The sequence below is a fragment of the Phymastichus coffea genome, unplaced genomic scaffold (assembly GCF_024137745.1).
Source record: "Phymastichus coffea isolate CEN01 unplaced genomic scaffold, Cenicafe_Pcof_1.1 PCOF00091, whole genome shotgun sequence".
NCBI classification, from domain to species: domain Eukaryota; kingdom Metazoa; phylum Arthropoda; class Insecta; order Hymenoptera; family Eulophidae; genus Phymastichus; species Phymastichus coffea.
Genome location: NW_026706902.1, coordinates 249,022 through 272,928, shown reverse-complemented (window position 1 = coordinate 272,928; position 23,907 = coordinate 249,022). Strand labels below are relative to the sequence as shown.

The 23,907-nt window shown below is 45.7% G+C and overlaps 1 protein-coding gene across 2 annotated transcripts in view; it reads left to right on the top strand.

The window, feature by feature from the left end:
* LOC131669272 (protein phosphatase Slingshot-like) overlaps positions 1 to 23,907 on the top strand; it is a 105,597-nt gene that overhangs the window by 38,476 nt on the left and 43,214 nt on the right. For both annotated transcript variants that reach the window (XM_058944038.1, XM_058944039.1), the window contains one exon: positions 20,535 to 20,713. In XM_058944038.1, coding sequence (XP_058800021.1) covers positions 20,535 to 20,713 — 179 coding nt within the window. The remainder of the gene's footprint in view (positions 1 to 20,534; positions 20,714 to 23,907) is intronic.

Genomic DNA, 23,907 nt, shown 5'->3' with positions numbered 1-23,907 from the left:
GTGGATTTAGGAGAGCCGCTTCGGTAATCGATACTTCAAAATCGGATCAATAATTAGTTTGCAGCTCACCTTCACCGGCAAACCCCTGCCACTTTCTGTGCGATCCCCGCCTCTTTTTTTTTATGATTTTGTCGCTTGTTTTACGTGCGCATGAAAGAGCAGAGCCTCTATTAGATATTCGCGATTTGATTTTATGTATCCTCGTCGATCGCCGATTAATCAGTGGTATTTACGTTGGCAAACGAAAAGCATACTCGATTTCGCGGTCGAGCTATAATCGATCATCGTTAGTCTGGCGAACGCTCGAGGAGCGTGGTGCAGCGTTTCGTCGGATTTTCACCTGTCTTCGTGTTACGCTAATAGATCTGGTTTGAAGTGCACGCAGCCGAACGCACAGCGACGACAGCAGTAAACGAACGCAACGAACGATCCCGCGAAGCGAACAAGCGAGCGCGTGCCAGAGCTTTGGTCTGAGCACAGCATATCCACAAGCACTTTCGCCGCACGACCTTGGTGGATTTTCGTGGAGATTTCGTGGAGGTTTCGTGGAGATTTATCCGACTATAATTGCACTCGCGCCTTTGTCAATTGTGTAATAACGGCCTTGGCGTCTCGCGCTCTAACTGGCAGTTCCGCGATGACTATCAACGCGCATGCAAATCTTAAACACACACGTAAAATATATCTGTAAGAAACTCGACCGGTTGAACGTTGCTGCTGCTCGCGTTGTTATCGACCTTGAGCTAGGAGCTCTACGCCAATTAGAAAGCACTCACCTCATACAGCCTGAATTAGTTTTTCCGAGCGATCGAGTGGCCGGAGATGCAAGCGATAACGCTCGGGGGTTTAAGATAGAAGATAACGAAAATTCTTGTCCTTGATTGTTGCTCGGAGCTAGTCTATGGGCAGCAAGTCCATTTACAGATAGGCATTTTTATATTTGACGCGAAAATTGAAAACAGAACGCCGAAGGAGCTTTTCTAACACTCCGGTTATCAATTGAACGCTTCCATAAAGGATCCGAGATAAACATCTAGGAGATTGTTATAGAAAAACGGTAGCTCGCCGAGGTTTACGCAACCTCTTAACACGATTCTAAAATCCGTGGAATTATCATGTAACCTATCAACCGTATTCACATGGTCTGGCGAGAGCGCGAGATTCTATATAGATTGTTATGTGCCCCGCGGGAAAGAAACACACACGTCTACGTAGACATATACGTGTACGGCCGAACGTCGCTCCACATTCAAATAAAGACATTTTCCACGCGCGGCATCGTCGTGGGATCGGCTAACAAGCTCAAGTATGTTGCAACAGCGAGTTATTGAAAATCTAATATCTTCATTAAGCTCGGCCATCCGTGTGATCGCTTGAATAAAGAGGCGACGAGCATAGCCGTGTAATATACATAGGTTGATTTGCCTGTGTCCCCGTGCTCGCAGCCTCGCTCACTTGCGTGCCTGTTCGTCTCCTGCGCTTGATATCTGCTACTGGTGCGTGCGCATGCTGATTGCCGCGCAAAACTTTTGCAATCTTACGTAAATTATTTCGCAATTATTCGGCTCCCTCGGGGATAATAAAAGTCCGTCGAAAAGAAAAAAACGAATGCGTTGTTCGACTGCCGATGCTTAATGTTCGAATCGCATGCTGGCTACCTGCTGCACTTGCGACTCGCTTGGAAAATAAAAGCTGGACTTTTTTTGCTCGTCTTAATTGTTGTATTATTTCGAGTGTCTGGCTATGTACACTTGATTGTGCCTTATTTCCACGAGTTCTCTTCACAGCTTCAATCGAGTTTAATTTTTCGAAATTATCTCGAAGGACACATCAGTTTTTCTTATTATTGCTGCTATACGTAGTTGTAGAAAAAGTTTGACTTTTTCCTACTCGAATGTTTTGAAAATAGTCGTTTGGATGATAATATTCATTTTTTTTTCTTCGTTTATCAATAAATAATCTTCTCTTGCGCATTTCGCTAACAGCTTACATCGAGAGAGTCGTATGACATGTTCATACTTCACTAATTTTTGTTTACGCATTTTCGTATTAATCTTCGAACGTTTATAATCGTAACTTACAGTTCAGAAATAGCGGGCAAGCTTGGCAATGTTGAATAATTTATGCAAAGAAGATTAATTTCATTTTTCAGATAAAAATATAACATGATAGAAATATTCATGCAATTGTTTTGGTTATTTACGACAGCATCTATCTTAGTTTGATCTGTACCAACAAGCAAAATACTCACACATTAATGTTATTAATATAACTTTTTCTTGCACACTACAAGAGCATTTATTTCTAAGCTTGTTCGCGTGAAAAGATTAATTTAAAGGTCTCGATATCATTTACCGCGGCTTGGCTTAAAGGTCAGTTCCGAGGGTCAACGCGTCCACATACTCACGTTGCCATATATGACGCTGTCTCTCTCGCTCTGATAATACTTGGCTTTTGCCACGGCACTATATAATCGCAGGTAAGAAAGGAAAAGAGAGACGAAGAGGTCCGCGAGAGAGCGGAGTTATTTATGCGTCGCGCGGAAAAAGAAATTAATTTATTGGCCAGTCGCACGTTGCGGAATACCTTTGGACGTGTCTCGCGCGCACAAGAGAGAGAGAGAGAGAGAGAGAGAGAGAGAGAGAGAGAGAAATTTTCTAGAAAAGTCCCCGATGAACGACAATAGCAAGAAAAAAGAATCGTAGACCGGGCGCTATCAGCAGCAAAAATCTATCTAATAGCGCCTGGCAGTTGTGAACTTTCATGGACTAACCTACATTTTTTATCTCGATTGCTTTTGATTTGTTAACGAGTTGACGTGTTGCGGGGGGAAAGACGCTTGGCTTATCTAGAAACTGTAATTGCAAAGGAGCAAACGTTAATTATCCATACGGAATTGAACTCGAGCCACTTAATCACGAAACTTGAAGTTACTAAGTTCACGAGTACTCCTTCGGAGTTGGAGAAACAGAGCATAAGTAAGTTGCCCTCTTTAGTCCTCAGTCGTTGGACTTTCATTTCAAAGTTTGGCGGAAATTAGAGAGTTTACGCGAGACGGTAACGGTGAAAAAAAGTTGTAGTAGCGTGCTCGGCATCTCGTATAAATGCAGCATACGTGACGTGCATTTTGTGCTCCTTATGCGCGAGAACGACGTATGAATACATTTCCGCGGAGATTTTCAAAATATATACATACAAGATGAAAATGAATGGCTTGCAAGATCGCGTATTTGTTGTAGTTCAGGCTTGGATTTTTTCGTGTCTAATTGTTGATTTTGTTGTGTGTTACAGGTGAGTTATGAGATCTGTTTGTCGACCAAACTGCGCTGGCTTTTCCTCTCGTTGTGAGTTTTTATTGCATGCGTATCATACTTTGCGCTGCTAAGTGTTTCCATCATAAACACGAGCTGAAAGTTTCCACTTGCTTATGTAAACCTGGCAATCTGAAATTTTAGTGAATTGTACGAAATCAAACGTTTCATTGGTATCGATAAGCGAATCGAAGGTCACAGAAGACCGATAACAAAACACATAATATCTAACAAGCTAAGAAAGAATAAACGGTGTGATGGGACAAAGTGGCAAAGATAAGGTATTTCACGAAGCACCCGTAAATCACAGGTATCGGCAGCAGCAGCACGGCACGCGGGTATATATAAGTGTCGTCCTTTGGAGACGCGACGCGACCCACTTGCACGGGCGCGAAAGATGACGGCTTCTTGCCTCAGGCAAGGAAGTAGCAATGAAAGTTCACGATTTCCGCTACTTGTGCCCGGCACGAAGCAGCAACAGCATCATCATCGCATCCACCCATCGAGCTGACGTGTTCATTACATAGCCACGACGGCCAAACAAATAAATAAATAGACCGATCTTTATCGAGATCTTTATACGCTCGTTTATCGATCTTTGAGCTACTGCGAATAAACAACCGGTTGTGGACTTTGCATTCCAAATTATTCATTACTATAGGCTACACAGACCTGTGTAATACTAATTAATTAAGCAAGTGTGTGTTGCTGCATTGTTTCGCTTCAACTCGGAAAAAAGATTTCTTAACAGATGCGTGTTGTTCGGATTTTCACCTGTCCTGTCTCCCCTTCCACTTTTTATCACTGGTTTTTCTTCTCTTGAAAAATGTTGTGTTCAGTAATTATCGCAACGAAAATTTCGTGAAGCTCATTAACCAAGAACGTGGTGAAAAGGCTTGCTCGCTGTAAAAAAACATTGGAAAATCTAAGAGTAAATGAAGAAATAAAAATAAGAGGGAAATTACCGTCAACCGTTAGCATGTTGGCGTTGTCTAGCTCCTGCACAGGTCTCATTTCAAAAGAGCCTCGCGGGTAACAACAACAACAACAACAACAACAACAAAAATAATGATGATGATGATGATAATAACCAGGAGAGGTTTTCATTATGCATCGGCGCGACCCACTTTCGAATGCTGCCCTTGGTCCATGAGGGAAGAAGAGGAAAAAAGTGGACATTATTGCGGGAGTTCAGTTTGTCTTTCTCGCTTTACTTCAATCGGGTCAAGGCTGCTGCTGCTGTTGCTGCTTCTGAGCGAAGCCGCGGTGTCGAGAAAATGCCTCCGGTATAGTGCTACACGCTGAGAGCGCGTGTATGTAAGCGTATTGTTCGCTACTGGGCATTTTCTTTGCTAATATACCGTTGCAAATTGGCCTTGATGTTGCCAATAATCGTACATTGCTATTTTTATGAAAGTTGCTCGGCCTTTCGGGCATTTCAATTTGATGGTTAAAGAGGCGTTGGCCGTGGTTTGGCAGTTGATAATTTTTCGTAATTGATAAAGAGGTTTGAGTGGATAATGATCAACGTAGCTTATTGAAAATAATTAATAAAATTTTTAATTCAACCTTGATTTTATGTTGCTCCCTTGATGAATTGTTCTTTTTTTGCATGAATTTCAAATTTATCTTGCAGACTTATTGTAAAATCATTCTTCTACATGAAAATAGTTTATAGGAGTATCTTAAAGCTCAATTTTCATTACTTACAGAGCAAATTTATTTGTCATACAAAAGTTGATAAAATGTCTGATAATGAAAGTCATATGCATCGAATAGCTGTAAAGTTGGGCGTAGCCCAACGAAAGGAAAATAAAGTGTGTATTCATTAGAAATTTCGGCCATAGCACCTGACGGAATGTAGCAAAAAGTGTAAAAAAATGCGCCAAAGACACGATACGATCCCCAAGGCTACCTAGCATTCGCAGTTGCAGTCGATCAAGAGAGTCGCACAAAGGGCCGGAAGTTAAAGTTGTTGAGCGAGGAAGAGTAGAAGGTCGCTGACACTTTCCGCATAAAAGGTCCCGCTCGTGCGCTGCTCTCTGCTCCGCGCGTCCTCCTCCACCACCTCGGCGTGGCTTGCTCTCTCGCGTAAAAAGTAACGGGCCGTGGCAAAAAGTCGAGAGAGAGAGAGAGAGAGAGAGAGAGAGCGACAGCGACGTACCGTTTGACTAGTACTAGCTGCCTTCGTCGTCCTTTTTATCCTGCCTTTTCTTATTTTCAACCTGGCTGTACAGGTGCTGGTTTGTTGGCACTGACTCTTGGCTAAATTTAGAGCGCCGAGCGATGCGCCGTAGCTTACTGCTATCGTTACAGCGGCAATTTCTAAGACTTTTTGAGATGGAAGCGAGCGCCAGTCCTCGCTTTCATCCATCGCCAATAGCCACGTTCCAAATTTATATTATCGAGCGGTCCGATGTCGTGACCGATTCTGTCTTTTCCGAGATCATCCGGTTTGTTTTCGCCCCATGCAAGTCAGTCGCAGCCCGTCCTCGATAAATCCCGTTAGAAGCTTCATGCTAGCCCACGACATTGCAAGCAGCATGTAGTATTTACGAGGTACACGCTCGTCAACAATAGCCTGCCCACGCACTCGCATTTTTTTGCGCATCCAGCGCGAAACAATGAGCCGCCATTGTCAGCGGCACGTCACTCGCACTCGCGGTCTACGCTTGCGTTTGTCGATGTGCCGCACCGCGGAACAGGTCTTGCTGAACGTGAAAATCGACGTCAAATTAGCGAGCGCGTATTGAAAGCCAAATGACCAATTTGCAACGCCGTTACTCATGACGATCAATACGACCGCGTTGCCAAAAGCGCGAGAGGCACGCTGAGCGTGCTATGCCAAAGAAAGGAGAGTTTAACACTAAAGTGTGCTTGCGGGATGGTCGCTTCTCGCTTCTCTTTTTATTTTAAACGAGCAAGTCTCTTTTCGCGCCTGGGACGATTGAGCGTTTACTCTCTTTCAGCGTGTGCAGACTACAGCGAGAGCTCGCTCGGTCGGCTTCAAAGTTGTCATCGAAACCCGCCTGGCTTTAGCCGATGTACGTTCGCACCTAGGCTTTATCTGAAAGTATGCATAGTTTATTGATTCATCGCTAGGTGGATCACGAGGCACTTTTATCTTTTGGCCGCGCGCAAGTTTGCTCATCGTTATTTACTTGAGGCAAGTGCTTTGTAGCTCCGTCAAATAAGGCGAGCCTATCCGCCGAATGTTTGGTTTTTGAAAAAATGGACGACCGCGACGAAAGAAATGTCGAGGAGCTATCGAGAAAGATTTCTGCCAATTAGGGCGTGAAAATTGTGTAATCTCTTCAATTAACAGCGATAATAAATGTCCTGCCTATCGCGTGATCAGCTGTGGAAGTGATTTTAATTCGACGCAGCACAGATCGATATCCCATTAGAAAGCCAAGAAGAGCATGCGCGTCGCGCGAGACAGACTTGCTTCGCTGGAGCGAACTATCCAATTGGCCGGGCCAAAATTCCGCGAAGAGAGAAAGAACTCATGAAAAATTGCCTCGCCCCGCACTCTTGGTTTCTGTCAACTATGCAACGAGGTAAAGAGGGCAGAAACGCAGCCTGAAACTGAAACGAGCTACTACGGCTTTGAAAAGTCGGACGAGTGCTCGAAAGAAAAGGCGAAGAAGAACGAGCTCTGGTGTTCCTTTGTCAAAATTTGACGGCTACGGCGACCGAGTCTGCGGTACGCGCGAGTTAGGCACGTGCCGCATTTGGATTATAACTTCTTTGAAAATCGCTGGATCACTCCGCGCAAGATTGACGACGCGTCAGCCGCCGCGCAGCCTTTTTCATTGATTACCCGTGATGTGGCTGCTTCGCCGGTGAGCCGAGATTTTCTCTCCGCTTGCCTGCGCTAACCAAAGTACGTGACGATCGTGCGCGTGCGCGGTCGGCAAATGCCTGTGACGATCGAATATTTCGCGCATTCCATTGCAGCTGATAAGGATGCGCGAGTGCGCAGCGGTTATAGATAAATAAATAAGCATCGTCACCGCGAGCAATTCGTGACTGCAACATTTTTCGCGCCACGTCATTCCCGTCGACGCGTCTATGCATTAGCTCATTTGTGCGCTACATGACTCGCGCAAATATTTCAAACTTTTCTCGCGAGTTGTCCAACTGACCAATTGTCCATTAAGAGCAGCCTTGGGTTTTGCCAAATAATTTGTTTGTCGAGAACCAGGCACTCCGCAAAAACGAATTGTCAGCTGAAGCTGCAAGAAAACAACACAAATAGGCGGAAGCGTGCATCTCGATTGAAATCTCATCCGCGATAATCAGTCAACCGAAGAAACAGCAAGTGCGAGCTGCGTAAAGTAGCGTCCTTTTAGCGGATCGTCTTTGCGGAAACGCACTATACTCGAGTTCTTGGCTTTTTGCCGCTTCGCATATCTTCGTAGAAATCTTGTTCTTTATGGCGACGTACAATGTATGAAATGTGAATTTTTTTTCCGAAAATTGTAAATTTTTCGAACGAGAAGTGATAGCGAGATTAATGTGGCAGCAATCGAAAGCTAAGTTACATGTAGTTTATGGGAAAATTGTTACGGAATCGATAAGTCAATCACTTCGATGGTAAATCAATGCTCCAAGTTATAGGTTTTCAAAGAATTTTCTTTTTCCTTAATTTCTTTCCACAAAAGATATCATTTTTCAAATAAAACAATACAGTTTTTTGTAACTTTTGAAATGGGAATTCTAAATCTGCCGTCAAAAATTCATTTAAAGTTATTCGTCCATGAGAAAAAAGCATTCAAAGTTAAGTATTCAACTATTTATCTTGTTTCTTTTTACGTGGATGCTGTAAAACAGCACTTTTTCTATGAACTAGAAACATATATACTCGTGGATTTTAAAAGGACAATTTCATATCATTTATAAAAATGAAATTATTCCACTTTATGAATCTGAAAAACGCACCCAAAGTTGAGAAAAAATCGACGCTTTTCGTTGTGTTTTGTTATTATTTGAAGTCGGCTGCAGTGGATACGTTTTTCAATGAACTGAAAACATTCTTCATTAGTAAGTCATCCATCAAACGTTACGTTAGTTACTAATTCAATCTAGAAAACGCTTCCAAAGTACAGACAATGGTAATGATTTTAATTTATATTATTAGCTTCATAACTATCAACAAGAATCATAATCCATCAATTTAAAATATTTTTGCAAGTGTTTACTAACGATGTAGTATATACGTATTTGTTAATAATTATTATTCTATGCGGTAAAATTTTCGCGTTATATCTCATTTGATTTTCATTTGATGTAGAGTGTAAAACAAGAATCACGCGATTATACTGGTTGTCTACCAAAACTTGAAGCTTCGTGATTTTTATCTATTTTTTAGATTTCATTTTTTTTATTTCTTTCTGTGTCATGTAAAAATGTTATTCAATGTAAAAATAAGGCTAAGCACCCTAGGTAGAAAGAATTACGGTTACAAATGAAAGGACAAAAGAGTCACCCAACAATTTCATACTATATAATACTGACATTCAAAAAAAACTTAATAATTAATTTATAAATATTGAATCGGGTATATATAATTCTCTCCGCAACGGAGATAATTGTAAAGATGGGAATAAAATGACTAACGGATATCAGATATAGAATATTTATTGTTGTTCTAAAAACATAGAGAGATATCCTGCCAGCGATATAGCGAAACAATAAATCCTGGCTAATACTCGCGCCGTATGAATTAATTAAGCACATGGCGCTGGTTACTCTTGCTTGAGCAGTAACACCCCAAATAAAATAATTGCGAGTCTAGATGCGAAGTTGTGCGGGTTGAAAGTAACGCGTCGCGCATTTGGCTCCTGTGTTCCTTCTTGAGTGTTTCTGTGCATCACGCATCACGCGTGGTAGTATTTATACTTTTGTTTCCCGTGATTTTTGTATGTAGCGTAAGTTTGGAGGGGGGCGACTTTGTCTCACGGTCTGGCCGAAAGCTTACTCGAAGCTTCGGCACGAAACTTGCGATTCAGCGTTAATTGGGCTGACGATATATGTCGTGCCGTCTCCGGAAACGCTAAATGCCGCGACGTTGTCGCGTCTCAATGTTTGCGTTGGTGAGAAAGGTGTCGTGCTACCACGGTGTATAAGCGCTTTGTGATGCAATGCGCTGATGCTAGTTGTACATTTTGGGTATACACAATCCGTGATAATATACAACAATACTATATAGTACATTAATAACATTCATAGTAATGATCCTATATTAGTTATATCGTTGTGCAAAACCAGAAAAAATATACTGATGTAAGTATTGATTATTAAAAAACACTTGTAATAAACATAATTTATAAGGATTTCGGTGTAACTGGAATAATGTGTTTTTCATTTTTTAGATGTTAATAATATATGAACAGATTTACTCATAAAAATAACTTTATGTATGAAACATCTAGGGAATTACCTCTTCCAGTAACTTTTTTTTGCTGGAGGCGCTAATGAATCGTGACACAAACTGTTTCGAAAATATATGACTGATCGTGTACGTCAGACTAGTCGTGAAAATCGAATGACGAACTTCTTTTATAAAGCGATATATATAATAGGTCCCTTAAATTTATTAACTCTGATCAAGTTAAAAATGAAAGTTTTTAAAACATCTTTTTCCTCAGACATAACAGAGTTCATCGCTGGTAAGTAAGTAGACACATAATTTTTTGAAGTTGGTTACTTACAATTGGAAATGAAATTCTTAAATTTTTGAAATTTAAATATTTCAGCACGGTTTTCATATAACAAGACAAAATTTCAAATGATGAATTATTAATTACAGCAAATATTGTAATACTTTGGATCTCCCAATCATTTCGCAAGGCAGACATACTTACAACCATCAAATGTTAGGTGATTAACATTTATATAAAATAAGTAAATAAAAAGATTAATAGTAAGTAGTAAATAAATGAATGAGCTGAACCATTTTAGGTTGTCAAGAAAAAAATAAGAAAAAGTTTCCTGTAAAATTATTTTGCACTACATATAAAATAAAATTTGTCTTATAAAATTTGATAGAATTTTGGCATGACACAAAAGTATATAAAAACAAAATAAAATTTAAAACATAGATGAAAATCACGAAAGTTTGGGTAAATTATCAGTATAATTACGTGAATTTTGTCTTGCACCCAACATCAAGAAAAATTAAATGAGCTATACACAAAAATTCTACCGCATAGAATAATAATTATTAACAACTACGTACATACTACGTTATAAGCAGGCACGTACGAAAATTTTTTAAATTGATATATAATGAATCCTGTTTATGGTTATGAAACTAACATTATATATAGTACATTACGACATAAGTGCGGGAAAGTAAAAATTCTCGTCTCCTGTGGCATTCACGCGAGCGAAACGAAGATGAAAAAAGATACGAGGCGAAAATCTCTTTTTCGAACATGTACGATATAGTATGTTTCGATACGACGTTGGAATTGGAAAGATCGTTTTTGAAGGCACGTTTTTGGCTAAGCGTGCGGAAAGTATGTGCTGTCAGTACGGAGTGTTGAAAAACTGAAATCATTGCTATTTTTCCTACTTTAAACGTGTTATTCAGATTGAACTAGTCTTTTAACGTAACGTTTAATGGATTTTTGCTGATGAAGAATGTGTTTTTAGTTCGTGAAAAAACGTATCCATTACAGCGAGCTCAAACAACAATGGAACATAACTAAAATCTATTTTTTCTAAACTTTGAGTCAGAGATCCAGATTGATAAAGAGGAATAACCTCAATTTTTATGATGATTTGAAATCATCGTTTGAAAATCTATAAATTCTACGGCATAGAAAAAAACAAGAAAAATAATTGAATCGAACGCCCTCTTCTCATGGACGAATAACTTTAAAGGGATTTTTGGCGGCAGATTCAGAATTCTCGTTCCAAACGCTACACGAAACTGTATGGATTTATTTGGAAAATGATTTTTGCTTTGGAAAAGCATTGAGAAAAATGAAAATTATCTGAAAATTTACAACTTGGAGAATTGATTTATAATTTATAACTGATTGACTAATCTATACCGTAGCAATTTTCCCTAAAATTAAATGAACTTAACTTTCGAATGCCACCACATTCCTCTCACTGACACTTCTCGTTCAGAAGACTTACGATTTTCAGAAAACAAATTCACATTTCGTACACTGTGCGTCGCTAACAGACGTTTATTAACAGGCAAGCTGTTCTGTAATCGAATAACGCAGACAGCTGGAAATTTAATTTCTAATGAGAAGATCATCCCTCGGAAGGTTGAGAAAAGTCTTGCGCACTTCTTATTCAAACATCGCTCATGCGTTAACTGTATAATGAAAATGCGGAAAAAGAATAAAGCGGCTTGGCGTACACTCGCGTGATATTTGGAACGTGCCACGTGGCGTAAATAAATCAGCGCTCCAAGAGTCTGTTGATCCCTCGTCTGTCCTTCTCTTCGGAGCGCCGTTCAAAACGAGTTTCACCAGCAGCGCACGCGATTTCGCGATTTTGCGATTTCGCGAAAACGGAAATCCAATTAAAGCGCCTGCACTGCTAAGCAACATCATTCTGCAGATGCGCTCGCAGCGCCAATTGAACGGCGCTGTACGCGTGTACAGAAGCTTTGTTATACGGCGGCGATGATAAGCTTGAGAGTGAGTATCCCATTGTGAATGAACCTCGGCAATCAATGGCGGCGATCGCTGGCGTCGGCGGCGAGGCGTTGTTTGATAGTCCCCGTTGTTTCGGGCCCTGCGCTGCGATCGACGTTCACGCAGCGCTAGAGGGCTTCGTTGTCGAGCACACGCGGTCGCGTTCGTGCGATGGCAGTGGTCGCAGGCCCCTGCGCCTCAACGAGAACGGCCACGCTCGCCAAGTTATTTGCAGAAAGATCGTCGAAAAGATCGATGCGCGAGGCGCGAGGCGCGAGGCGCGCGCCGATAGTTACGATGACGCCTCGACACAGATTAAGCTCGCGTTAATTAGCTAGCCGCCTGCGTTGCACAATCGCAGACCTTGCCGCGCGAGCACACTCCATTGGCACGTGCGCGAAGACGATCGTCATAAAGGCGCGCGTCGATTTCGCAATGACTCCAGGCGGCATGCGATGAATAACGGCCGGTTTTTTTTTTCCTCTGCTACCTGGAAAACGCACGCGACGAGCACCGTGTCCATTCCAATTCAGCCGCCAACTGGGAACAATCGTGGCGTCCCGCTCATTTGAATGGGTGAACGCTGCTCGGGGAAAGTAGCTGTCGCCGGCGAGCAAACGAATTCGTGCAGCGACGGCAAAACTCAGTGCTGCGTGCACGTTACGCGAAAAGCGATGACTCCGCGCGCGCTTCGACACACTGCCTCGCATTGTCGTCACACGCGCGCACGCGGCTTGACCTACTAACTGTATGCGCGCGCTTTATCGTCGCGCTGGATCTCGCCAGAGCCGGCGAGCGACGGAAAGGAGTTCTTCCTTTCCAGCACGGCCCTTCCGTTTGTCTGTTTTCGTTCCCGTGTAGCTAGCGCGGAGAGGAGTGCCGCGCGAGGCATCTCCCGAAGTACTTTTACTTGGCTTTTATCGCTTCACGCCTCTATTTAGGAGCGCGAAGCTACCAGTCACGCTCAAGCGTCAAAGCGAATGGGCTCCAATCTGTTTCTCTGGGCTCGACGACGCCGATCAGGAGTGACCGGCAGTCTCTCTTCAACAGCCAGAGGTGGATCGAGCTTACGAATTAAGTGACAATTAAATGTTTGCAATCGAGAATCTCGATACCCGAGGCTGTGTCACCGAGCACTCTCGTTCTATTAGGCCGATTGCGAGCCGCGCCACTCGCAGTCGGACCAACCGTTTCTCAAAAGTCGGAAATTTTTCGTTCTTGGCGCTCGCGCGAGTGAGAATATAAGAATATTGACGCGACAAACTGATGCACTTGGCATGCGGCGGTTCGGAAGACCTTGTTTTGGAATAAACGCCAAGTGAATTGCGTCGACGCTTATTAGCCGCCATTTTCTTGTTTACGCCGAAAGAAGCTAAATCAATATCCAGAGGAGCGAAAGGCGCTTCACGGCGATCGTACAAACGTCGATGATTTTGTTGGTTGTCTCGCAGTGCTCGGCACTAAGAATGAAATCGCAAGGGATCGTTTACGGAACTGTAGGTTGGCACGCAGGACCGTTATTTCGAAAGAACATAACGCCACGCTCCGATGTGCCTTCGCTTTTATCGGCAATCGGCTTGGCAAGTGCAGACGAGAAAACGCACGAAATCCAAACGTCGGGGCCGCTATGCGGTGTGCACGGCGCGAAGGCGTTCGAGCCTTTTTCGGCGCTGCAATCGCGCGAGATGCAATATCTTTCGAGAGAATATTCTCCAAAGAGGCGCACATGTAAGAGAGCAAAGCGAAGCGTTCGCTCGAAGCCTCTCGACGGTGTCGTTAATGTTTAGCGGTATTCGGTTGCCCGTCGCCCAGCCAGATATTGATAAAGTGCAGTAGCGCACTTGCAACTTGGTGTACATTTGCTTCTGTCGAGTCTCGCTGCTATCCTTGTGAGAAAGGCTTCGGCTGTGTCTGCACTCGAGGCTTTTTCTTCGACAGCACTTTGTATTTTTGCACTCGAAGCTGCGTCAAGCAGTATCCTCGGACTCGAGAGTGAGAGTGCAACAGTATAACGCGTTGGCCAACGCGATCTACCATTGCAATTTGGCGCACTTCATCAGACGCGAGCTTCATCAGACGCGCCATTCAGCCGAGCCAACGCCAGCCCCTCTTTTCAAGCAAATCTCGAATTATAATAATAATCATAAGAGCCGCCGACGCTTTAAAATGTTTAACGCCGATTAAAATGTTATCGAGTCAAGGGTGCAGTCGCACATTGTTCTACATCGTAAAGTCAACGGCGTCAGCCTCCTGCCCTTCGCGTCTCCGGAGCGTGCATTTCCAGCGGCATGAATAATAATCGCGCGCAATAAATAAGTCGTTCGCGAGAGCGTAATTGAGCGTTTAACACGAGAAATAAAGAAAGTACGTGCGTCTGCGTGAGTCACGAATACGGATGTACACATAGGCGCGCTGTTGTTGGAAAGAGCACCACCACCTTCGATCGGCTCTTGGCTTTTCGTGTTCTTTCCCCCTCTCTTCGTGCAACATCGCTGCTGCCTCTGCGAGCTCTGCTGCTCTATATCTGTATAGTGCTATGCCGGCATTTTGCTTGCAGCAATCCTTGCATATAGTTTTTTTCAGGCAGACGGAGAAGACGCAACGCGAGTACGCTGAACCTGTGGGAATGGCAGATTTACCGATGGTACTCGTCTTTCGCTTTTTTCTTTTTCTTTTTTTCTTTGTCTCGAACGAGTGTCAATGGATGTCTGGCTAAATAAAGTATATATTTTGGTTTATTTCGTTCGTCGGCTGCACGCGAAGTAGTGGGAGAGACATGAATTTCGTAAACGTCTCGTGTGATCGGTCCTGGCAAATTTATTAGCACTCGTGAGGTTTGATAGCTGCAGCGACAATGATTCAAAGCATCCACATCCATAAAATGCAATGAAAAAATTAGACAGGCGCTCGGGTCTCGGGGAAAAATTCACACGCGTATATAACTCACTGGAAACATAAAATAAACTGAAGCCGGATTTCGCAGTCTTTGTCATAAAAAGAAAAGGCTGACATCGCGCGACCACGTATTTAGAGGACAAGTTGACTGGAGCCGCGACGGGCGCCCTGGCGACAGGCGCTACACCGTTGCTACGAGCGCTTGCTACAAGCGTCGGATATGCACAGGCGATAAAAAGCCCGCCAGTGGCGCTGCTGCAACATTTGCATAATCGCTGAATTCGCGCGAATCGGCCTCTCGCAACACTTGTGCGCTAGCGCGACGTGTCTCGAGATTGGCAGTGCTCATTTTTGACCTTTCCTGCCCGCGAGCATTTAATTAAACAGTCCGGGCAGCGTGGAGCGCGTGTTATTGTGAAAAATGCTTTGTTTCCAAGTGGAAGGATGCACGAAAGGAGCATCGTTAAAATGCAAATGCACTGGCGAACGAAAGCGCCTAAGCGAGCACGAAAAGGCGCGCAATCTAATCTGCTGCACGCTGTTATGCCGATGAAATAAATGGATGTGTCGGAGAGCGCGCCGGCGTGTACGGTTAGTTGCCTGGCCACTGCAAAAGTTTCTCCCTGGCGGAGAGAGAGAGAGAGAGAGAGAGATAACGGTTAGACGGTTTGACATTCCGCGACCGGCCGTCTCGTCTTGCTTCGGCTTTAACGATATCCTGCGCAATGATTTGTGGCGTGTATTTCAATTAGCACGAAATCGAATCAGCGCGCCGCCACTTTCTCGCTGCAATGGATTATCATTTCCAAGAGGAAAGTTCGCACAAGTGTGGAGAGCGCCTTCGACGGCGCTTCGCTCGACATTTCTATACGTAACACCTTCGCTTTCGTGTTCGGACTTGCCGCTTTTCCATCGACGCTCTACTGCTGTCATTTAATTAGTGCGCTTGGCGTGCACATCCCTATGAAGATTGCACTGGTGCAAGCAGCTCTAGAGAGCCTCCATGGCAGTCGTTCAAATTTCTCGCCCGTCTCCCGTCGATACAACTGTTCGATGACGTTATGGATTCAGCGACGAAAACCGGTAGCCAACTCTCGGCGTCGTTTGTCAGCTCAGCACAAAAAAGAGAAAAGGAAAAGAATTGGCCTGCCGATCGCGCATTCAGCGCGCAGAGTATCCGAGCTGCACTTGTCTCTCGCGGCGGCGGCGGCGGCGGCGGCGGCAGCGGCATGGTCGCGCTGCAGGCATGGAAAGCTGTGGCGAATTCCGGCGGTACGTGTGTGTGTCGCGCTATCTGTCGCGGCGATCTTGACCTTGGCAGGCTCGCTTGTAGGGAAGGTGACTGGCCGCCAAGGTCGTCGTTGTCGCGGAAGGGAGAGAATAGCGAGCTCGATCAAGGGAGAGATAGGGTTAAGGATCATCGGATCGTCTATTTTATTCCCCGTCTCTTTTTCTCCGACCAGTCCGCTACTATCCAGGAATTTTAATGCGCTCGATATCTTTTAGCCCTGCCTCACCATTTCGAATACTTGGCTTCTTTGCCTGTGTAGTCTGGAGACGCAGCATGACTCGCTGCCTCGAATCGGCCGATTCATCGATGAACTTATGGTTTTCTTAAACTACGTTAGCGTTGGAATATTTCGATCGAGCCCAAAATACTCGCTTACAACTGACGAATATCTGTTGAAAAAATTAAGGACCACATTCGCATTCAGAGGTATAACATAAGCAAGCAAATAATCAGGCTTAATGTCTCATCAGGCCGTTTAAGCAAATTTTTGAATGATCGCCGTTGAACTAAGGAAGTCAGGCAATAGCAGCAACAGCAGCAGCACCAAACAAAGAACGCGCAACTTGAATTCCGACGCTCGCGGTAATCGGTGTGCTTCCACGTTGCTTTGTGTGCGCTCGGATGCTTTAAAAAAGGCGCGGGCGGAGACTGCTTACACTTAAATGCAGACGACAACGAGCGTCTGGAGATATTATCGTCTAGTGCGTTCTCTCGCGATTCGCAGGTACCTGCCTCCTCCTTTCGCCTCCCCTTTCTCTTTGTGTACACGCGTACCACAACACGTGCAGCTGCTTTTTCGGCACTGGAATGCGTAGCCCGGAGGCTGCATTGTTTTTTTGTTCCAAGAACGTGGCTGGGATTCTTTGTTCGTGGAAGATGCAGCAGAGCAGGCAGCAATTTGAAAATCCAGCAATTTGAAACAGGCGCAACGGTAAAGCGAACAGGCGGATTCTGTGTCGCAACTATGTGATAAATAACTGGCGGGCGCGCAATCGGCTTTTCTGCATCGGGCGCGCGCGCTTGCGTAGACCGAAGTTGATTAGGGTTTGAGCGACGCGTGCTTTTGATGATTAATAGCTCTGGGAAAAATTGAGTAATCGGCGTGTGCTTCGCCTAGTATGATTCGTTTCCTCAATTAACTCGGGCACACTCGCGCTATTTGCTAGACAAGCCCTCGTTCCGATTTTCTGCAACTTTCCATCGCGCCAGCTCCAAGTTTTTGCGCCGTGTGCCGTGTAACGTGGGACTATATTACGTTTGCTTGAACTTTCGATGCGAAGACGACGATTCGCTCGTCCGCGTCGCTGCGTACATGACGTAGTCTTTTCCCTTTCTTTTGGGATTTCTTTTTCAACGGTACGTGCTCTCGTCGATTAAGATGGATCGAGTGGTGCTACCGACCTCGCGATGCTTCTTGCAGAATAATTTTCAATTGGCTTTTCAGTTGCTCGCTGTGGTAGATTTTCGCATACCAACGAACCCACACGGATGTATGCTTCTGATGAATATCTTCAAGATTCGTATTCGTTTATTCCGGGCTCGAAATGAATGCTGAGAATTAATTCACGGTTTGCGATCATCAGTTACATCGTTCTATTATAAAGTAAAAAAATTAATACCCGAGTTGAATCGCGACTGAGTGAAAGCATCGTGTGAAATGTTTGCTCTACCAAATCGAGTATGAAAATCAACCCAACGTTCTCTAAAATAGAGCAATTCAGTCGGCGGAAATCTGAAAATATCGAAGCGTCGACTAGCCGCGCAGCAGAGAAAAAGCCTGAGCAGCTCGTGAACTGTAGCACTGATCTCCGTGAAGCAACACTTGGCTCGCCTGCGAACTTCAACCTGTCGAAGCACCCAATTTCGCCGATCTGCATCGAGGTCAGGATGGAAAGCGTGCCTTGTGTTCGCTGCGCGCGATTATTTATCAATGAAAATTCGCGCGGCAGGTATCGGATCTAATTATATTGTAGGTTAGCGCGCGAGAGAGAGAGAGAGAGAAAATTGAAATCGATCGGCTCTGCCTTATGCAGCAGCTGCTCGATAACCACTTGGGATTTCGCGTGATACTCGAGCCTTGTAACGCATTAATTCGACGCATTTTTATTTTCTCTCGTTGCGAGGAAAGCAAGACGCGCGTCCTACTTTTTCATCGGGGCGAATAATACTCTGTCTGACGAATACAATAGACAACGACGACGATGACGAGGGGGAGGAAGAGAAGGAGAGAGAAGAGAGAAGAGAGCTTGGCTAATTAGCTACCACTAAGGCTTAATAGGGTTATGCGCGCGAGTCGCGGAAGTGCAACGTCCTGCGGCTTTTGCCGCTGTTTTCGAAGCTCGTCTAGCGAAGCTCGTCTAGACGATAACGATCGTATAACGATTTTCTGCCTCTCGACTTGGACGATTGGTAATCGATCTGAATCGGCGCAGTGGCAATTAATCAGTGCTTATCGCTATATTAAATCATAATTAACGTGCGATCGGCCGCGAATCCAGTTTTCCTGCGCGCCGACGGATATTTGCACAAGTGTTGTAAATAATGGCCGTAGGGGCTTCCACGGGCTACCTAATTCAGCGATAGCGCCAGATTGTTTAGCGGCGCGCGAGTTGGTTTGGCACACCCACGGCTAACGGTTTGTTATCTCGGTCTACCAATAATTTATCGCGACATTCATTGTTACACTTATGCCCGCTGCTCTCTTTCTCTCTGTTGCTGCGCTGGCGATTGTACGGCGACTGGCATTCAGCTCTCTCTCTCTCTCTCTCTCTCTCTCTCTCTCTCTCTCTCTCTCTCTCTCTCTCTCTCTCTCTCTCTCTCTCTGGATCCGTCCAAGACCCATCGATTAAAAAGCCAATACAACCATGGCCTCTTTATGCATTATCTGGTTCGTTTTGCTGGCTAGAGATTCCAGTTGTTGCAGCGGCATGACGACGAGGATATCGTAATGCTTCATCAGCGCCGGGCGCGGAACGTTGCGCCGAGCAGGCGATTTCGAGGCGTACACCATTTAAAAGCTATCGAGAGCGTGCTCCATTACGATTGTTAGCCGCGCTGTAACGAGTTTGTTACTTTGCCAATTTTCTTTCCTCGTGCTCGATAACATTCCAACCGCCACTATTAGTTGTCTTTCGTTTTGTTGTTCGTTCTAGTTGCTGGCGATTTTGTTCATTCCTTTCGTTTCAGCACGTCACTTCCCGATCCATGGCGCGCTGGATAGATGCTCGCTGATACTGCTGAATTCTACTGAGAATTGTGAGCATTGTCCTGTTGAAATTTGAAAAGGCGATGCATAAGCGTGGCTTTTAAAGTACGGATTGAATAGAATTTGCGTATACTAACAACTGGATAATTATACGAGCAAAGCTGTATTTTTATGTTAATAAACCAAGCCAAAGTATATATCCATGAGTCAACGCAACCAATCTCGACATCATCATCTGCTCGTCAATACAAAGAAAGCGGATCTGTGATACACCGGTGAAAAATTGATTTTGCAAAATCAATGAAAAAACAAGTCTGAAGTCGCCAACAAAACTCGTGAAAGCAAATTAACCGACAGTCATCCGCAATGACTAAAACAACTCTCTCGGGAATTCGAAAAGCAAATCTTATCGGTTCGCCATGCGTTCGCACAGCAGCGGCGGCAGCAGCGGCAGCAGCGGCAGCAGCTGGCTTGACTTTTTATCCCATGCTCTGCACGCCTAGTAAGAGAGACCGGTCCACTACTGGTCTTGAGAGAACCGGTATGTAATCCCATGCAACTCCTTCCGGTTGGAGGCTTTCTTTCGACTACTAACACGCACTTTCACGATCAGCAGGCTCCACGCTGTGGTTTGTCTGTCTCGCGGGGGTGGACTTGATCGGTTTCGATTTCACCGCAACTCGAACGATCCTCTGGCGCTCAGCGCATGCCGAAGTGCTTCATCACCATAGATCGTTCGCATCATCTTGTCGATTCAACACTGCGAGTCGTGTCCGAGCAGCGTTGATCGATGAAGAACATGCGAATTGTGCAGTCCCGGCGATTTTCGATGGTTACTCCGAGCGCGCGTAACGACGTCGTTAGCGGATCGCGCCGCAGTGAAAGATTTTTATGAAGGGCCGCTCGAGCATATTTTTTTGCGAATGAAAAGGGGAAACGCTAATAGACGATTGCCGCGCGATCGCCGCGCGATCGCCGCGGCTGATACCTGTACGTGGCTTGATACTCCGTCGAGCCGCTGTAGTCGGTATTATTTATCGGCCTATTCCGCATGCGTGGTGTCCGTCGCCGCGGATACAAGCTCGCCCTTCCCCCCTGCCGATTCGTACTCGATCAAGTATTTTGTTGAGCAGCTGCTGACCATGGGCCTTTCTTGTATGTTGCAGGCTGTGAAGCTGGAGTCGGTGCACCCAGGACGAACGCGTTACCTCGTGGTGGTATCGTGCACGGGACGCCAGGACGCCGAGGAAAGTTGTCTGCTGGGCATCGATTGCAACGAGCGCGCAACCGTTGGCCTGGTACTGCGAGTACTCGCCGACACGGCCATCACGCTCGACGGCGATGGGTCAGTACACCTCTACGCACACTCGATGAGATGAGGTTAAGCCGATTACGCGCCAATCTGAATAAATTAATCGGGCGGTCGAAAGTGCCTAACGGTGCCTTCGTTGCGTAAGCCGCTTCTGCGAGGCTTTATCGCCGAGCGAATCTACTTGAGAACGTGCGGCGCGGCCCGAATCGGTCCGCGGAGGAGTCGGTGATGCTGCGCGGCGTTATTGGCATTCCAAGAGGCTCGCTTGCGTGCGCACCTAGCCGCGGAAACGAAGGATGCGCGATGGTCCATCGCGCGTGCGTGAGCAGATTGCAAATCGGAAGTGACGCGGGCTTAATTGGCCTCGCGTGACGTTGACGAGCCGCGCGGCAATTATAGTCTCCGCCGATAGCGTCAAAAGTTTTTTCCCTCTCCCCCTCTCTTTTGCATGCATCCCCCGTGCGCGATCGTGGAAACGCCCACGACTGATCTTCAGCCTGATAACTGCCTTAATATGCGCGCGATGCGCGCGATGCGCCCCAAGCTTTTACCTCAAAGTTCTCGACGTCTCTGCTTATCGCCCTGTAAATGTCGTCTTGCGCGAGAGTATTATGAGATACTTGCACGCTCGTGAAAAAACAATTAGTGCGCAGCACGTTGAGCTCTTGCGCACACGCATTGTAATTCTTGCTCGTTGCACTCGTGCGTGTTGCTTCACTCGTTGTTAGTATACCGTGAAAAGCGTCGAGCAGTCGTTGCGTTTTTTCGGCATTCGTTTCCATGAACAATGCGGCCTCGATTCAAACACAACGTTGTCGTTGACGATCGATCGTCAAAGTACTTAGATCCGTTGACTTGAGCAGGCCGAGCCGTGAAAGTGTCATACGGAGTGCAGGCGGAATCGATAATCCAAATTCGGTAACTCGTTGCAAAGAGCCTCTGGCGGATTTTAGAAATCTGCACGATTAAAATCTTTAGGCGCGCGCTGACATTCGAGAAAAGTTTCACTCCGCCTTGAGCATTGCAAACGGCAAAAATTCCAGCAGCCGGCGCAGCAGCATCCTTCATATTCACGATCCAATAGCTAAAGCCAAACAAAACTTTCGCTCTGGCAAGGCTCGCGCGCAAAAAAACAGTGAGCCGTGAGATAGGCACATCGATGGTCCGTGATCGCGCCGACGAAACTATAGAGAAAGGAAGCTCGCTCGGAGAGAGATGATGGTTCGATGGTTCGATCGTTCGATCGTTTTTGGCTCGTCGCGCGGCTCAGCACTTTCTCTCACTCTCCGTTCCGTTGCACGTCTCGCCCTCGTTTATTGCATTTCGACAAATGTGCAGTTGGCAAAAACGCTTTCCCCGTTAGAAAGTTTACAGTCGTCGTAAAAAGGGCATTCCTCCGCGCGTATCGACCATCGGGCAAAGCAAATTATTTAATAGGCGGGCGTCTGGAGCAGCGAGCAGCAACAACAACGTCGTCCATCATCATCGCGTAAAGAGCGTACAAAAAAAAACGAGCGGCGCAACAGCTTAACCACTTGAAATCACAACGCAGCTGCGAGTCTCTGATGAGAAAATTGTCTTTTTTCCGCCGGCGGCTCGCAGCTGCGAGGACGGACACGCGACAGGACGCGAGCGATTAAGGAGGCAGAAGAAGTCTCGCGGATCTCTCTCTCTCGCGGAGTTGCGCAAGCCGCGCGCGGGGGCAGCGCGACAGCTGCCTCCTCGCAGGCGCGCGCCGCCGCGTGCAAACAGAACTGCCGAGTGAACGATTGCCGGGCGCGCGAGTAATTGTCGGCTACCGATCCGCTGACGCCGCCGATATTAAATACTAGCGTGTTTATTTACGCGCCGCGCGCCGCCACTTGATTGTTTGCTTCGGCTAGAGCGCTCGCAATTTATCAGCCGATTCGTTTGCGCAGGCACGTGATAAGCTTGCACTCGCACACACCAATTGACTAGTTGCGAAAGCTTCTCCAGTCGGTCGCTTCTCGGCGGCAATTCTGTGCGTACGCACGACGACCACGAGACAATTGTACCGCAAGCTACCGCTACTTGACCCCTGCGATGACTCGAGCGTGGAAATAGGAAAAAACGTGCACGCGCGCGCGCGCGCGTTAACGACTTTTTCCCGACAAAAACATCATAGGAAAAACGTGCTCGCTTAATGCGCTTCTTCAAACTTTACTGAAAACTGATTCCGCTCGTCAAAAGTGAGCTGCAGTTGCGCGCTAACTTGGACTCACTTGTAATTAAACGTAATGAAACTATTCGAGATCTATGCCCAAGTATGAAATTGAAGCTTTGGCAGTATGCGAACGACTCCATGGGTCGACAAACTAATCAAATGGCGGATTGATAAAAAGCCGAAGTGATAAAAGTTTTTTCGAGTTAATCTGACGGTACGAGGCTTCCGAACCGCTCGAAGCGAAGATAATGCCAGTCAGATCGGAGGAAACTAAAAGTCACGCAATCACGCCAGAGCGTAGGCTGGGCGCAAGAGGAACAAAGCTTTTGGACAAAAGCAGAGCACTGTGAAAACGCGAACGGGCAAGTGGAGCGCGGAACAAATCGCCGCAGCAGCAGTCAGTGCGCACTTTTATCGTCGCGTTATAATGGGAAACCCGAGAGGAAACAGGCCTCTTCCAGTTTCTGATTTGTGGACTCGCATTGTTTATCTCGGATTAAAATGATGTCCTCTTACGCTTGTTTTGCCACTATGTCGGGCAGGCGATGAAGTTTCGTCGAGTGGAAAGTGGCCAGGAGTAAAATATTATATCTCAAAATAACGAGACGCGCCGCGGTTTCTTGATCAACGAGCGCTACTGGCGAACAATGTATATTCAAGCCACGCGGATAAATAGACCGGCAAAAACAACGTTTGTTTAAACGTACACGTAGGAAGCGACAAAAATTAAAGAATCGCACAATGAGGAGCTTACCACCCATAAATTAGGGATTAGCCGACTGTTACCTACCCAATATGGGTCCAAAAGAAAGGAAAACGAATAATAAGAGCTTTCACTTTTGGACTTCCATTCATAATGGAAAAAGGCGATGTAGAAAGTCAATTTATAACTGGCTCGTTGGGAATAGGCGACAGTAGCAGTATAGTAGTGAGGCTAAACGCCGACCGTGTCGTATACACCGAATTGAATTCGACACCTCCGCGAGGAGCAATTGGACAGGCGATTTGCCCGAACGGAAGTCGCACGCGGCGCAGTGAAAGT